Genomic DNA, 16,457 nt, shown 5'->3' on the forward strand with positions numbered 1-16,457 from the left:
AATGGCTACTGTGGAAAATTAGAGCTTATAGTCTAGGGAGACAATAACAATGTGGATAGAGGATTAATTAGCCAGCAGGAAACAAGAGTCGGTCATTCTCAAGTTGTTAAGATGTGACAAATGGAGTGCAACAGATCAATGCTGGGACCTCAGCTACTTAAAATTAATATGAATGATTTGGATGACAGCAATCACATGTTCAATTATAAGTTTGTTGATAATGCAATGATAGGAAACTGACTTGTAAAGAAAACATAAGGAATCTGCAAGGGATTTAAATAGGCTGTGAGTGGACAAAAATCTGGTCTACTGAAAACACGTCAAATTGTCCACTCTGAGTAGAATAGAATATACTCAATGAGTATAGTGAAAAGTTTATATAGAGTCATAGAGATGTACAGCATGGAAACAGACCCTTTGGTCCAACGTGTCACGCCGACCAGATATCCCAACCCAATCTAGTCCCACCTGCCAGCACCCGGCCCATATCCCTCCAAACCCTCCCTATTCAGACACTCATCCAAATGCCTCTTAAATGTAGCAATTGTACCAGCCTCCACCACATCCTCTAGCAGCTCATTCCATACATGTACCACCCTCTGTGTGAAAAAGATGCCCCTGAGGTCTCTTTTATATCTTTCCCCTCTCACCCTAAACCTATGCCGTCTAGTTTTGGACTCCCTGACCCCAGGGAAAAGACTTTGTCTATTTATCCTATCCATGCCCCTCATAATTTTGTAAACCTCTATAAGGTCACCCCTCAGCCTCCGACACTCCAGGGAAATCAGCCCCAGCCTATTCAGCCTCTTCCCTATAGCTCAAATCCTTCAACCCTGGCAACATCCTTGTAAATCTTTTCTGAACCCTTTCAAGTTTCACAACATCTTTCCGATAGGAAGGAGACCAGAATTGCACGCGGTATTCCAACAGTGGCCTAACCAATGTCCTGCACAGCCGCAACATGACCTCTCAACTCCTGTACTCAATACTCTGACCAATAAAGGAAAGCATATCAAACGCCTTCTTCAAGGGGTGTTTGTTCAGCAACACTCCCTAGGACCTTACCATTAAGAGTATAAGTCCTGCTAAGACTTGCTTTCCCAAAATGCAGCACCTCGTATTTATCTGAATTTAACTCCATCTGCCACATCTCAGCCCACTGGTCCATCTGGTCCAGATCCTGTTGTAATCTGAGGTAACCCTCTTCGCTGTCCACTACACCTCCAATTTTGGTGTCATCTGCAAACTTACTAACTGTACCTCTTATGCTCACATCCAAATCATTTATGTAAATGACAAAAAGTAGAGGGCCCAGCACCGATCCTTGTGGCACTTCACTGGTCACAGGCCTCCAGTCCGAAAAATAACCCTCCACCACCACCCTCTATCTTCTACCTTTGAGCCAGTTCTGTATCCAAATGGCTAGTTCTCCCTGTATTCCATGAGATCTAACCTTGCTAATCAGTCCTCCATGGGGAACGTTGTCGAACGCCTTACTGAAGTCCATAGATCACATCTATCGCTCTGCCTTCATCAATCCTCTTTGATACTTCTTCAAAATACTCAATCAAGTTTGTGAGACATGATTTCCCATGCACAAAGCCATGTTGACTATCCCTAATCAGTCCTTGCCTTTCCAGATTCATGTATATCCTGTCCCCCAGGATTCCCTCCAATAACTTGCCCATCACCGACGTCAGGCTCATTGGTCTATAGTTCCCTGGTTTGTCCTTACTGCCCTTCCTGAACAGTGGCACCACGTTTGCCAACCTCCAGTCTTCCGGCACCTCACCCGTGACTATCGATTATACAAATATCTCAGCAAGAGGTCCAGCAATCACTTCTCTAGCTTCCCACAGAGTTCTAGGGTACACCTGATCAGGTCCTGGGGATTTATCCACCTTTACCCGTTTCAAGACATCCAGCACTTCCTCCTCTGTAACATGGGGATTTTGCAATATGTCACCATCTGTTTCCCTACAGTCTATATCTTCCATATCCTTTTCCACAGTAAATACTGATGCAAAATACTCATTTAGTATAGAACATAGAACATAGAAAAATACAGCGCAGTACAGGCCCTTCGGCCCTCAATGTTGCGCCGACCGAATCCTACCTAACCTACACTAGCCCAATAACTTCCAAATGCCTATCCAATGCCTGCTTAAATGACCATAAAGAGGGAGAGTTCACCACTGCTACTGGCAGGGCATTCCATGAACTCACAACCCGCTGTGTAAAGAATCTACCCCTAACATCTGTCCTATACCTTCCACCCCTTAATTTAAAGCTGTGTCCCCTTGTAACAGCTGACTCCATTAGCGGTAAAAGGTTCTCAGTGTCTACCCTATCTAAACCCCTAATCATCTTGTACACCTCTATCAAATCTCCCCTAAACCTTCTTTTCTTCAATGAGAACAGCCCCAAGTGCCTCAGTCTTTCCTCATACGATTTTCCTACCATACCAGGCAACATCCTGGTAAACCTCCTCTGCACTTGTTCCAATGCCTCCACATCCTTCCTATAGTATGGCGACCAAAACTGCACACAATACTCCAGATGAGGCCGCACCAGAGTCTTATACAACTGCAACATGACCTCAGGACTCCGGAACTCAATTCCTCTGCCAATAAAGCCCAGTACACCATATGCCTTCCTCACAGCACTATTTACCTGGGTGGCAACTTTCAGAGATCTGTGTACATGGACACCAAGATCCCTCTGCTCATCCACACTACCAAGTAGCCTACCATTAGCCCAGTAATCCATCTTCTTGTTACTCCTACCAAAGTGAATGACTTCACACTTAGCTACATTGAATTCCATTTGCCACCTTTCTGCCCAGCTTTGCAACTTGTCTATATCCCGCTGTAACCTGCCACATCCTTCCTCACTATCCACAACTCCACCGACTTTTGTGTCATCCGCAAACTTACTCACCCAGCTTTCAAGCCCCTCCTCTAGATCATTTATAAAGATAACAAAAAGCAATGGTCCCAAAACAGATCCTTGAGGTACACCGCTAGTAACTGCACTCCAAGATGAACCTATACCATCAACTACTACCCTCTGTCTCCTTCCAGCCAGCCAATTTCTAATCCAAACCTCTAATGCACCCTCAATGCCATACCTCCGTAGTTTTTGCATTAGCCTACCATGGGGTACCTTATCGAACGCCTTACTAAAATCCATATACACAACATCTACTGCTTTACCCTCGTCCATCTCCTTAGTCACCTGCTCAAAGAACTCAATAAGGTTTGTGAGGCACGATCTGCCCTTCACAAAACCATGCTGACTATCCTTGATCACGTTATTCCTATCCAGATGTTCATAAATCCTATCCCTTACAATTCTCTCTAAGACTTTGCCCACCACAGAAGTCAGACTCACTGGCCTATAGTTACTCGGGCTATCCCTACTCCCCTTCTTGAACAAGGGGACCACATTCGCCATCCTCCAGTCTTCTGGTACTATTCCCGTTGACAATGACAACATAAAAATCCAGGCCAATGGCTCTGCTATCTCCTCCCTAGCTTCCCAGAGGATCCTAGGATAAATGCCATCAGGCCCAGGAGACTTATCTATTTTCATCCTTTCCAGTATTCCCAAAACCTCTTCCCTACATACTTCAATGCCATCCATTCTAATCACTTGTGACTCAATATTCACACCAGCAACAGTGTCCTGTTCCTGAGTGAATACTGACGAAAAGTATTGATTTAGTGTCTCTCCAATCTCCTCCGCCTCCACGCACAACTTCCCACTACTTTCCTTGACTGGACCGATACCTACCCTAGTCATCCTTTTATTCCTGACATACCTATAGAAAGCCTTTGGATTTTCCCTAATCCTACCAGCTAAGGACTTTTCATGTCCCCTTCTCGCTGCTCTTAGCTCTCTCTTTAGATCCTTCCTGGCTACCTTATAACTCTCAATTGCCCCAACTGAACCTTCACGCCTCATCTTTACATATGCCGCCTTCTTCCCTTTCACAAGGGATTCCAATTCCTTATTAAACCACGGCTCCCTCACAGAAAATGGGGGAATTATGGTCAGCGACCATAATTCTATTTGTTTTAAAACAAATAGAATTATGGTCGCTGACCATATCTCCCCCATTTTCTGCGACTCCACACAAAGGCCGCCTTGCTGATCTATGAGGGGCCCTATTCTCTCCCTAGTTACCCTTTTGTCCTTAATGTATTTATAAAAACTGTTTGGACTCTCCTTAATTCTATTTGCCAAAGCTATCTCATGTCCCCTTTTTGCCCTCCTGATTTCCCTTTTAAGTATAATCCTACTTCCTGTATGTTCTTCTAAGGATTCGCTCGATCTATCCTGTCTATACGTGATTTATGCTTCCTTCTTTTTCTTAACCAACCCCTCAATTTATTTAGTCATCCAGCATTCCCTATACCTACTAGCCTTTCCTTTCACCCGAACAGGAATATACTTTCTCTGGATTCTTGTTATCTCATATCTGAAGGCTTCCCATTTTCTAGCCGTCTCTTTACCTGCGAACATCTGCACCCAATCAGCTTTCGAAAGTTCTTGCCTAATACCGTCAAAATTGACCTTTCTCCAATTTAGAACTTCAACTTTTCGATGTGGTCTATCCTTTTCCATCACGATTTTAAAACAAATTTCGCTGACCCCAAAGTGCTCCCCCCACTGACACCTCAGTCACCTGCCCTGCCTTATTTCCCAAGAATCGGTCAAGTTTTGCACCTTCTCTAGTGGGTACATCCACATACTGAATCAGAAAATTATCTTGTAACAAATTCCTCTCCATCTAAACCTTTAACACTATGGTAGTCCCAGTGTTACCAATTACAGCATTGACAGAAGAAGGAATAGAAAAACAGCATATGCTCGAAATGGAGAGACATCTCAGAATTCAGATGTACAGTGGATGTTCTTGTACGTGAATCACAGAATTACTGTTCAGGTACAGTCAGTGATTACATGGCCAGAGGAATGGAATATCACAAGCATTTTTTTATTCCAGTTGAACAGAGTGAAACACATCTGGAAAGAAAGGAAACAAACGTGTTAGAAGCAGCTCAGAAGAGGTTCATTCCTGCACGCATTGGCATTTAAAGGAATAAGTGAATTTCTTGAGATAGTCAAGATCCAGAGATGACTTGACGGGGTGAAGGCTGAAATTATGTTTGTTCCCTTTTCTTGTTCATTCACAGGATGTGGGAGTCACAGGCCAGCATTCATTATCTATCCCTAATTGCCCAGAGGGCAGTTAAGAGTCAACAACATTGCTGTGGCTCTGGGGTTATGGATAAGCCAGACTGGGTAAGAAGGCAGCTTTCTTCCCTAACGGGCATTAATGAACCAGATGTGTTTTTCTGACTATCAACAACGGTTTTGTGGTCATCATTAGATTTGCAATTCAAATACCCCCATCTATTGTGGCAAGGTTCGAACCTGGGTTTGCAAGACATTACCTAGATTAATAGTTGATCAGTAATATCACTAACCCATCACCTCCCCCAAATGGAAACCAGCAGACACATTTTAAAAATAGGAGAGTCTTCCATTTAAGATGAAGATTAAGGAAAGTTGTTTTCTTTTCTTGAGTCTTTGGAGGAACATCATTGAATATTTTTAAAGAGAAGGTAAATAGATTGTTAACCTTTCTGTCACTTGTTAATCATTGGCATAGGCTGAAATGTGGTGTTGAGGCCACCATCAGATCAATTATTATCTTACTAAATGGCAGATTGGGCTTCAGGGGCTGAACATCTTACTACGATCCTAATTTCTATATACTGTATTATCTTCTTATGTACCAGAGAAACAAATCAGGGAAGTTTCAGGGGAAATGCCTCCTTTTCTTTTGTGAAGCAATTAATCATGTAAATTTTAGTGAACCATAGTCATATGTGACATTACTCAAGGTTAACTTGGCCATCTTCTATTCTGCTTTACTGCTATCCCCTCTCAAGAAATAGCCAAGTATCTCCTTAAGGCATGTGGTGTACTCCTACATACCAGAGACTTTGGCAGTGAGATCAAAACAAGTGAGTTGTACATTTTACTGAGATGTGAAAATAAAAGTTTGTGAAGATTGCTGAACCATGGCAAAGAATAACAAAAGCTGAATCAATTTTGAACTTAAGTTAGTGATTTTATGATAGGAAGTACTTCGAATGAAGCCCTCTTTTGGGAGTTCCTCTAGATTAAGATGATTTATTTTGACTGGCTTGATGGGTTCAGAAATAGCTGATTAGTCCAGTATATGATCAGCAAATTTTGCTATATGTGGGACAGGTGGTGCATGAGGATGAGGTACCTAGATTGTTTGAAGGTTTATGCTCTTCGGTTGATAGCCAACTTCACCTTTTGTATATTTTTGGCAAAGCCACCAATATGTTTAGTACCTTCCTAAATGAACTGACTTCAGTTTGGTCAGTCACAATCCAAGGGCTTTCATGAGTCAGCAGTTACATTTAATGTCTTCAAGGATGCTTGAGGATGTTCATAAAGCATTTCTGCTAAGTAAGTTCAACTTTGTCCTACTGTATAGATAGGTAAAATTGGGTATAATTGACCACAAGGATTAGCCAGATACACATCTGTAAAGCAATGATTTTGCTCTTTCTTACCAACTCCTTTTCTTCTCCTGTTTTTAAAAAATTGACTCATTGATGGCTTTTCAGGTAAACTTAGCAGTGAGTGTTATAAGCCAAAATCGATGAGCTTGACCATAGTCTTCCCTGATGTTCTTGTTTCTCGCAAGATCCACTGGATAGTGGCTAAGCTAACTGCTCTGCTATTTAATCTGAGAATGTTGAAATTGATTGTACGGCATTGATCATCTTCTTGACTGGCATCACTTGCTGAACGCAATGTGTTCCACAGCTGATGCCTCTTTGGTGTATTGCTCCGTGATGGCTAAAGATCTTGAGCCATCAGGAGAACTTGAATCTGTATTCTGACAATTTTTTTTGTTCAAATTCAAACTAACATTCAGAGATGAAAATATGTTGCTGGTCAAAGCACAGCAGGTCAGGCAGCATCCAAGGAACAGGAAATTCGACGTTTCGGGCCAGAGCCCTTCATCAGGAATGGCATTCCTGATGAAGGGCTCTGGCCCGAAACATCGAATTTCCTGTTCCTTGGATGCTGCCTGACCTGCTGTGCTTTGACCAGAAACACATTTTCAGCTCTGATCTCCAGCATCTGCAGACCTCACTTTTTACTCTAACATTCAGAGATGTATGCATCACTGATAGAGCCATCAATTATTGTCCATATTTAGTTTCACTTGAATAAATGGTAGGCTCTGGGGAGTGTTGCCAAACAAGGAGACTTAGGGGTGCAGGTGCATAGTTCCTTAAAAGTGGAGTCACAGGTAAACTGAATGCGATGAAGCATTTGGCATGCTTGCTTTCATTGGTTAGAACATTGCGTGTAATAACTGGGACATCATGTTGTAGCTGTCCAGGCCATTGGTGAGGCTACTATTGGAATACTGTGTACAATTCTGGTCACCCATGTTAACCTTGAGAGGATACAGAAAAGATTTACAAGGATGTTGCTGGAACTGGAGGGTTTGAGCTATTGGAAGAGGGTGAATGAGCTGGGGCATTTTTTTCTGGAACATTTGAGTTTGAGGGCTGACCTTATAGAGGTTTATAAAATCATGAGATGCATGGATAGGGGAATAGTCTTTATTCCTAGGGATATAGGTTTAAGGTGAGAAAAGAAAAATTTTAAAAGAATCTGAAGGGTAACCTTTTCACAAGAGGGTGGTGTGTATCTGGAATGAGCAGCCAGAGAAAGTGGTGGAGGCTGGTGCAATTTCAACAGTTAAAAGGCATCCAGATGGATGTATGAATAGGAATGGTTTAGAGGGACATGGTGCCAAATGCTGGCAAATGGGATCAGGTCAGATTGGGATGTTTGATCAGCATGGTTGAGTTGTTTCCATACTGTAAGACTCTATAGGTTTGAATTCTATTATCTTGCTACTTCCTGATTGAGTGCACACGTTTTTTAGTTTTATTTGAATTGAACAACATGCAAAAACATTTTTGAACTCTGAAAAATAAACCAAATAAGGCAGTCCTACTGAAACACACTGCCTACAACATTTGGAAAGACAAGGGCATCAGGTGCATGGAAGGGCTATTAGTCCATGTGGCACACCATCAGCGTTTGAACGCTATCCTTTCTTGGTCAAAATCTTGGAACTGCCTATTCAACACCATTATAAGAGAATAATCTTCACACAGACAGGAGAAATCCAGGAAGACAGCTCAATGACACCTGGAACATAATTGGCAGCTTTACCAGTAATGCCCATATTTCATGTTTTGTATTTAAGTGCCTCAAGCTATCTGCAAACAAATAGTACTGCATTGGTCTAATAGACCAAGTATTGACATTTTCACCTCTGTCTAAGAATAAAAGGATCATAGCTTGTATTAATCACTGGAGCATACCAAGAGGAGAGGTCTTATAGCTCCTAATGGCAATCTTGTGTAGTTGTTGTGAAAAAGAGGACGTAAAATGAAATAAAACTCAACATTGCTAATATTACTTATTTACCCCTCCTTTTTCAGGCATTACAACTGATATAACTACAATTCTGACTGCGTTCTTTGGCACTGTGCTATTTTTAATTCTATTGGTGTTCTTTATCTGGTATTACTGCAAGCAGCGAAGACACAAAGATCGAAGTAGTGCAAGGTAGGTTTTGACATTTTACATATACTTTATCCTTTTATGTATACACATGTGCAATTTCTGTTTGAAAAATTAGCATGAAAATGTTTTTGATTTCATATTGGCTTTGTCCTATTGTGATATGTGTACATTTCTGAGAACTGTAAGAACATTAGTAAACTGAAATGTTTCAGTCAGTGAGGCCATCCATACATTTGTGTGAAATCTGAAATGTTAATGCTTAGATCAAGGAATGGTGGCCAAGTCTGTCTTTAATCCACAATTCTGGGGTTATGATTTCAGTATAAGAGGTCACCCATTTAAGAAAGAGGAAGGATCTTCTGTCTGAGGGTCATGAGTCTTTGCATTTGTCTGGGGTACTTCAAAAGTATGTTCTTTTTGAAACTTTAAATAGAAATTTCTAGAAATACCACAGCAGGATGGTCCACATCAGTAAAGAAGAAAAGGTAGATTAACTTATAGGTTCTTATGAGGATTACACCTGAAAAGGGAAAGGAGAAATTTTTTTGAGCTTTACCCACTAAGGATCATGACTATACCACTGTTTAACCACTAGGTGGTGCATCATCTCCATCTACCTTTCAAGCAATAAAATCAAAGTTCATAACTTTTTAAGTTTTGGAGTTTGCTTGCTAACAGGCAGGACTGAATGCAGTATGGGTGGCATGATGGCTAAGTTGTTAGCATAGCAGCCTCAGCATCAGGCACCTGGGATCAATTCCAACCTGAGGTCACTGCGGAATTTGCATGTTCTCCCCATGTTTGTGGGTATCAGTTGGGTGCTCGGGTTTCCTCTCTTGGCCCAAAGATGGGCAGGTTAGGTGGATTAGCCATAGGAAGTTACTTTTCAGTTTGTTTCCACTGTCCCTTGAAGTAGCATGTTCCAGATCATCATAACAGACATTGGATGTTTGGGAAGTTGCTTGGGGTGGGTGGGGGAGGGGGCGCGGGCGCGGAGGTGGTGGAGTGAGACATCAACAGGACTTGAATCACTAACAAACTGGCATTAGATTGATAAAGGCATGGAATCGATTGTATACATCATGTGGTTGGTGGATGGACTGGGTTTCAGTTTTTGGGACACTAGCACTACAGCAGGGGTAGAAGGGAGTAGTTTTGGTGGATTAGGCTTCACTTGAACTATACTGGACCAATGCGTATCTGGGACTCCACTTTCAAGGAACTATGCACCTGCACTCCTATGTCTCTTAGTCTGACAACATTCCCCAGGGACCCACCATTAAGTGTATAAGTCCTGCCCTGGTTTACAACAAAATGCAACACCTCACATTTACCTAAAATAAACTCCATCTGCCGCTCCACAGTCCATTGGTCCATCAGATCAAGGTCCCAGTGTACTCTGTGATGATAATCTTCACTGTTCACTACACCACCTATTTTGCTGTCATCTGCAAACTTACTAATCATGCTTCCTATATTCACATCCAAATCATTTATATAAATGATGAAAAGCAGTGGACCAGTACCAATCCTTGTGGCAAACTGCTGGTGACATACCTTCAGTCTGATAAACAACTCTGTACCATCACTCTGTCTCCTACCTTGTTCAATTGGCTAGTTCCTTCTATGATATAACCTTACTAACCCGTCTGCTATGCGCAGCCTTGTTGAATGCTTTGCTGAAGTCCGTATAGACAATGTCTTACCGCATTGCCATCATCAGTCGTCTTTGTCACCTCTTCAAAAACCTCAATCAAGTTAGTGAGACATGATTTCCCATGTACAAAGCCATGTTAACTATCTCTAGTCAGTCCTTGTCTCGCCAAATGCATATAAATCCTGTCCCTCAGAATCCCATTCAACAGCTTACCCAGCACGGATATAGACTCGCTGGTCTGTAGTTCCCTGGCTTTCCTTACCACGTTTCTTAAATGATAGCACCACAGTAGTCAACCTCCAGTCTTATCGCACCTCCCCCCAGTTGTCATTGATATACATATCTCAGCAAAGGGCCTAGCAATCTCTTGCCAGCTTCCCATAAAGTTCTGGGAAAACCTGATCTGATCCTGGCACTACCTCTTCTGTAATATGAACTATTTTCAAGAAATTACTTTATTTCCCAAGTTCCTTCATTTCCTTGTACTACTTCACAGTAAATACTGATATGAAAGTCATTTAGTATCCTACCCATTTCCTGTGGTTCAACACATAGACAGCTACATTGATCTTTAAGAAGCCCTATTCTCTCCCCAGTTACTCTTTTTCCCTTAGTATACTTACAGAATTTATGGCATGAATAAAGGTGAGTGGCTATGATCTTACAGCCATTACAAGGACATCAAAGCTTGGTTGTAAACATACAACGGTATGTGCCTTTTCGAGAAGACGGAGAGAAGGAAAATGTGGCAGGGTGGCATTTTAATATAGAATGGAATTAATGCAATAGAAAAATAATCATCGATCAGAGGATGTAGAATCCATGTGGATGAAAGTAATAAAGGGAAAGAGACACTGGTGGGAGTAGTTGACAGGACCAGGTGGCTCAGTGGTTAGCACTGCTGCCTCACAGCGCCAGGGATCCAGGTTCGATTCTAACCTCGGGTGACTATGCAAACTCCAAAATGACATTCTCCCTGTGTCTGTGTGAGTTTCCCCCCAGGTTCTCTGGCTTCTTCCCACAATCCAAAGATAGGTGAATTGCCCGTGCTAAATTGCCCATAATGCTCAGGGATGTGTAGATTAGGTGCATTAGTTAGGGGTAAATATAAGGTAGGGGAATGGGTCTGGGTGGGTTACTCTTGAAAGGGATGATGTGGACTTGTTGGACCGAAGTGCCTGTTTCCACGCTATAGGGATTTGTGATTTTATGATTCTGACAGGAGCTATATTGTAGGGCAGATATAGAATCGGGGAACAGAAGGCAGGTAAAAAAGAAAGACAACGTATTAATTATAGGTAACTTTAATTTTTGTAGATTGGAAATATAAATTGATAGGAGTGGAAATTAAGAATTCATAGTGTATTTGGGATAGTTTCTGAGAACAGTATGTGTATACTGATCCAGAAATCAGACTATTTGGATCTGGGAATGTGTAATGAAACAGGTTTAATAAATTGTTTCAGATTAAAATATCCCCGAGGAAATAGTTACTATAACATTCAGTTTGAGAGTGAGGAACTTGAATCTGAAACAAATGTGCTAAACTTTTATAAGAGTAATTATAAAGGGGTGAAGGCAGAATTGGCTGGGAAAGGAATTCAGCAGACAGTTGATGAACAATGCCAGATGTTTGAGAAAGTAGCTCATGACTCATGACAAACATATCCCAATGAGGCAAAGAACAGTTGTCTACTAGCACGTGCATCCTACTGGGGTTGATTTACATTATTATTTGTGTGAAAAAGCACTTTCTAATAGAATGCCTACAGCACAAAGGGAGGCTGTTTTATACATTGCAGCACTGTTGTAAGCTGTAAGTTTAAGGCTATGAGCCATCCCTCTCAGAAGTAAGGATGAACAATAATTGTTGGCCCTGCCCATGTCTACATTCTCTGGATGATTTTTTTAAAATTAGTGATTACATTTGTACCTCATTGACTGACTGTGGAAGTACTTTGTGACATCAATTGATTGTGAAAATATCTCTATAAATTCAAATCTTTACCACAGAGATTTGTAGAGGCTAAGTTATAAAGTACAGGTCGTTCTGCTATAATGCATGTTTCATCAACGTGAATTCGCTGTAACACAATTGACGAATGGGGATGTTGTTTCTAAAGTGTGAAATTTTAAAACGCGTGTTGGCTTTAGTGCAATTGCATCACCAACGCTTTATTTGTTTTGTGCAATTCTTGTATAGTGCAGGGTCGCACAGGAATGCAAATAACGTGCTAAAGAAGAAATGACTGTATAATTAAGGTTGATATAGACAGACCTTTAACCAGTATTGTCAGGTTTATCGGTAAAAGGCAGGAAAGTGAAGTTGAGGATCACTAGATCAATCAGGATCTCATTGAGTCTGCTCTGCCATTCAGTGTTCTAAATGGCCTACTTCAGCTCCTATGTCTTAATCTCTTAGGTCTTCAAGTCTATTATACTTCCAATTTTCAGATAGGGTTCATCTTTCAACCCTTGTCAAAACCTTCAAGTAAGCTATTTAGTCGTATGATAGAAAAAGGGGCTGGGAAAATAAGGCTCCATGGAAGTTATCACTGAAATTGAAAGTTGTAACCTAAGGAAATTAGTTTTTACCTATGGAGAGCATGTTAACTTTTAACCTTAAGTGGTTACAGGCAGCTTGACAAACAACCTAAAGTGAGATTGTTTGCCATTGTTGAATTCTGTGACAAGAAAACCACAGGAAACCGAGATCATGAAAGAGTACAATTATCTTGTTGCAGATCCAGATTATAGGCCTGCAGAGTTTTGATTTACTCATGGTGAGCAGCAAGTAAAATATTTTGACCCTGCATGACAAATGATTATTTCCAACGTAGCTGAGTATAATCTCCCCTAAGTAACTTGTGTAGGTAATAAATTTTGTGGGCATGATATCTTGTTCTTGTTATGTGTATCAAAGTGGCTTTGAACCTAATTATCAGCTCCATCTCTCAGTTGATCTGAAGTTATGTTGCAAACTGCTCAGTTCTAAAACAACAGCTGGTTTTCACACTTCTTAAAAATATCTCTTAAACTCAGCTCAACAATTGTGACTTTCATCAAGTCCGGTTTACTCTGAGCAATTTCTATAATTTTGTGCAGTATATTACGCACAGTGTATTTTGCAATAATGGCTTGTACTTCCTTCCTCCATAGTGGATGCTGATACGTTTGCTTCTATTGATCTGCACAATAGCAACAACAAAGTTCCAACAATTTGACTTGAGCTAAAATCTATACGTTTTGGAGGAGAAGCCTGCACATTGGTCTTACCATTCCAATTCTTAGTGACAGGAGCTAGTAGTTGAAGAATTTTGCAGATTCACCCACTACTTGTATTATTTACGTACAAGAAAAGAACTATTTCAAATCTTTTCTAAAACTGTATAAATCTGTATATCAGCATAAGACTGACCTCTGGGATTATTCTGATTGCTGACAAAACTACAATCGATAATGGCATCACAGTGGACATCTTGCTGTTTGCTCTGACATGAGGCTCTGCTGTATAAATGTTGTATGTGCCAGTTAGGTTTGCCTTGTACAGTCAGCGGCAAATACCAATACTTTGCTGATAGAAAACTTTGATGAAAACACTTAGTCAAACCAACCTGTTTGGCATCACTTCGGTGTAGTATATATAGCCCACTAATGCTTACTATTTTCATGATTGTTGAAACTTGTACATATATTACACCTTTAGCACCTTTTTTACTGTTTATTTTTTCTTGTATATAAGAGAAATCCTGACTTGCTTTGGCAACTTGGCTAGAAATAATATAAATGTGGACTTTCATGAGTCACGTGAAATTGTGCCAGCACTGGACAGATTTTAATAATTTTTCACCTTCTGTTAATTAATTTTCATTTCTGTACTACTTGTCTTTACTGTATTTTCCAACCTGAGTTTTTACTTGAAATTGAACATTTCTATATCCAGTGACTGCCATTCCTATAGAAAATAGTCCACTATGTTTGCTTATGAGGGCTTATTAATTGCCTTGTTTTATCAGGCGGATTGAGGAAACCTGCATGAATCCTGTACCATTTACAACAGATCCAGAGTCAGCTCTACCTTCCTATGAACAGGCTCTTGTGGCAACTGGACAATATGATGCACCTCCACCCCCTTATCCAGGGTAAGTAATACTCTAATGTCTTTTGGAAGAATGCAGGGCTAATGCAGTAGCTATTTTATGAGCTGTTGCATTAGATCTTCTCCTCGTAATCTGTATACAAGAACCTCCTCTTAATAGGTGACATGTGTAAAAGGTATCATAAAAATTCCAAGTTCATTCTCTTTTGGAGACATTTATGAGATGGACTATCGATGATGTCTTCTGCTTTCCAAAGATCTTTCAATCCAAGATGTGTAAGCCAGTATTCTGGGTAGAAGTTGGGCTTAGAAAATTATTTCCCAAAATTGTTTCGTGGGTGGCTGTGGTTCACACTGCTGCCTCACAGCACCAGGGACCCAGGTTCGATTCCAGCCTCCAGCAACTGTCTGTGTGGAGTTTGCACATTCTCCCTGTGTCTGCGTGGGTTTTCTCCGGGTGCTCCGGTTTCCTCCCACAGTCCAAGATGTGCAGGTCAGGTGAATTGGCCATGCTAAATTGCCCATGGTGCTAGGTGCATAAGTCAGGGAAATGGATCTGGGTGGGTTACTCTTTGGAGGGTCAGCGTGGACTGGTTGGGCCGAAGGTCCTGTTTCCACACTGCAGGGAATCTAATCTTAAAATAAAACTATAACATGCAATAGTCAGGACTCAAAGGTGAATTTTGTCATTTGAGATTGTCGAGAAATCTGTTGTTTATCAACATACCAAGAAATTGTAAATAACTGCCATATTGAGCTTAAATGTTAAAATAAACTTAGTGATTGTTGATATGACTTTTTCCATTATCGTTTTGCAGTTCTTTAGTATTTAACGATGAGTTGTTGACTTTGTAGATTGAATATTTAAAAATTATGTGAAATGTATATTGAAAATGATGGCTGTAATAAGAATATTGTCTATCAAGTTAACGTGAACTAACATTGAAAAAGTTTGACTAGTTGTAATGTGTTACACAACTCTTGGATGTTCAAAAGGGCTTTATGTACAATGTTATAATGTAGGAAATGGTCCAGTTTGCACATTGCAAAGCACTACAAGGAGCAATGTGATAATAACCATACGATCTGTTTTAATGATACTGATTGAGGGTTGTCCGGATGCAAGGCAAACTCATCTTTGAAATAGTGCCATGAGATCCTTTTAAATCTACTTGAGAACATATATGGAGCCTTTGTTTAACACCTGATCTGAAAGATGATACCTTTTTGCAGTGCAGCAGCTCTTTAGCAACTGTATTAGTTTTTCAGAATAAAGTTTGTGCTTAAGCCTGTGGGGTTCGACTTGAATCTGCAATCCTCTGACTCCAAGGTGAGAATATTTGCAACTGAGCCATGGCACGTGTAGGCAGGTGGTCTAAATCATCACTCTTTGATTTAAAAGTTGCCTAACTTAAGTTTTATGTAGAATATTTTTTAAAAAGCTGGTTAGAAATGGAGATTATTTTCATTTTAAAATTGTGACTATATAATTTTCTGAAACTGTTCAAACATTTTGAGATTTAACATTTTGTAGTCAATTTTACAAAACATTTTCTCACAATTGTATCGTTTGTACAGGTCATCTTCTGGTTCCTGGAAATCATGATGATGAATTTATTCGATGATGAATTAACAAATATTCGCACTAACAGTAAACATTTAAATTTGGTGTTTTTTAAAAATGAAATTTGCACTATAAAATATTTAATTATTCTTTGTATTGGAATGTGATATTTGTATATAGCTTTGTGATGTAAAATGATCATAAATTATGCAAAATGTTTGTCTTTTTCATTGTTTAACCTTTATCTGACACTTTCTTAATCTAACAAAACGCTTGAACAAGTTAAATAATACAAATATAAATGTTGTGAACTATTGACCCTCACACTTGTTTGGGAGTACAAATCTGAGGTTAGCTGTAAATCGCAGAATTCTCAAACTCAGTTAGATTAAGCATTTGTGGAATTGAGCTTAGCTTAAGTATCACTGCATTATCAGACGTGCTTGATATCAATTATGTGTAAAACT

The 16,457-nt window shown here is 40.3% G+C and overlaps 1 protein-coding gene across 1 annotated transcript in view; it reads left to right on the plus strand.

Moving 5' to 3' along the window:
- Positions 1-16,139, plus strand: part of prrg4 (proline rich Gla (G-carboxyglutamic acid) 4 (transmembrane)) — a 36,450-nt gene extending 20,311 nt beyond the window's left edge. The window contains exons 5-7 of the mRNA XM_060838661.1: positions 8,586-8,712; positions 14,344-14,469; positions 16,005-16,139. Of these exons, the coding sequence (XP_060694644.1) occupies positions 8,586-8,712; positions 14,344-14,469; positions 16,005-16,032 (281 nt within the window). The 3' untranslated portion in view covers positions 16,033-16,139. The remainder of the gene's footprint in view (positions 1-8,585; positions 8,713-14,343; positions 14,470-16,004) is intronic.
- The last annotated feature ends 318 nt before the right edge of the window (positions 16,140-16,457 follow it).

This window comes from Hemiscyllium ocellatum, chromosome 18, assembly GCF_020745735.1.
Source record: "Hemiscyllium ocellatum isolate sHemOce1 chromosome 18, sHemOce1.pat.X.cur, whole genome shotgun sequence".
Lineage (NCBI taxonomy): Eukaryota > Metazoa > Chordata > Chondrichthyes > Orectolobiformes > Hemiscylliidae > Hemiscyllium > Hemiscyllium ocellatum.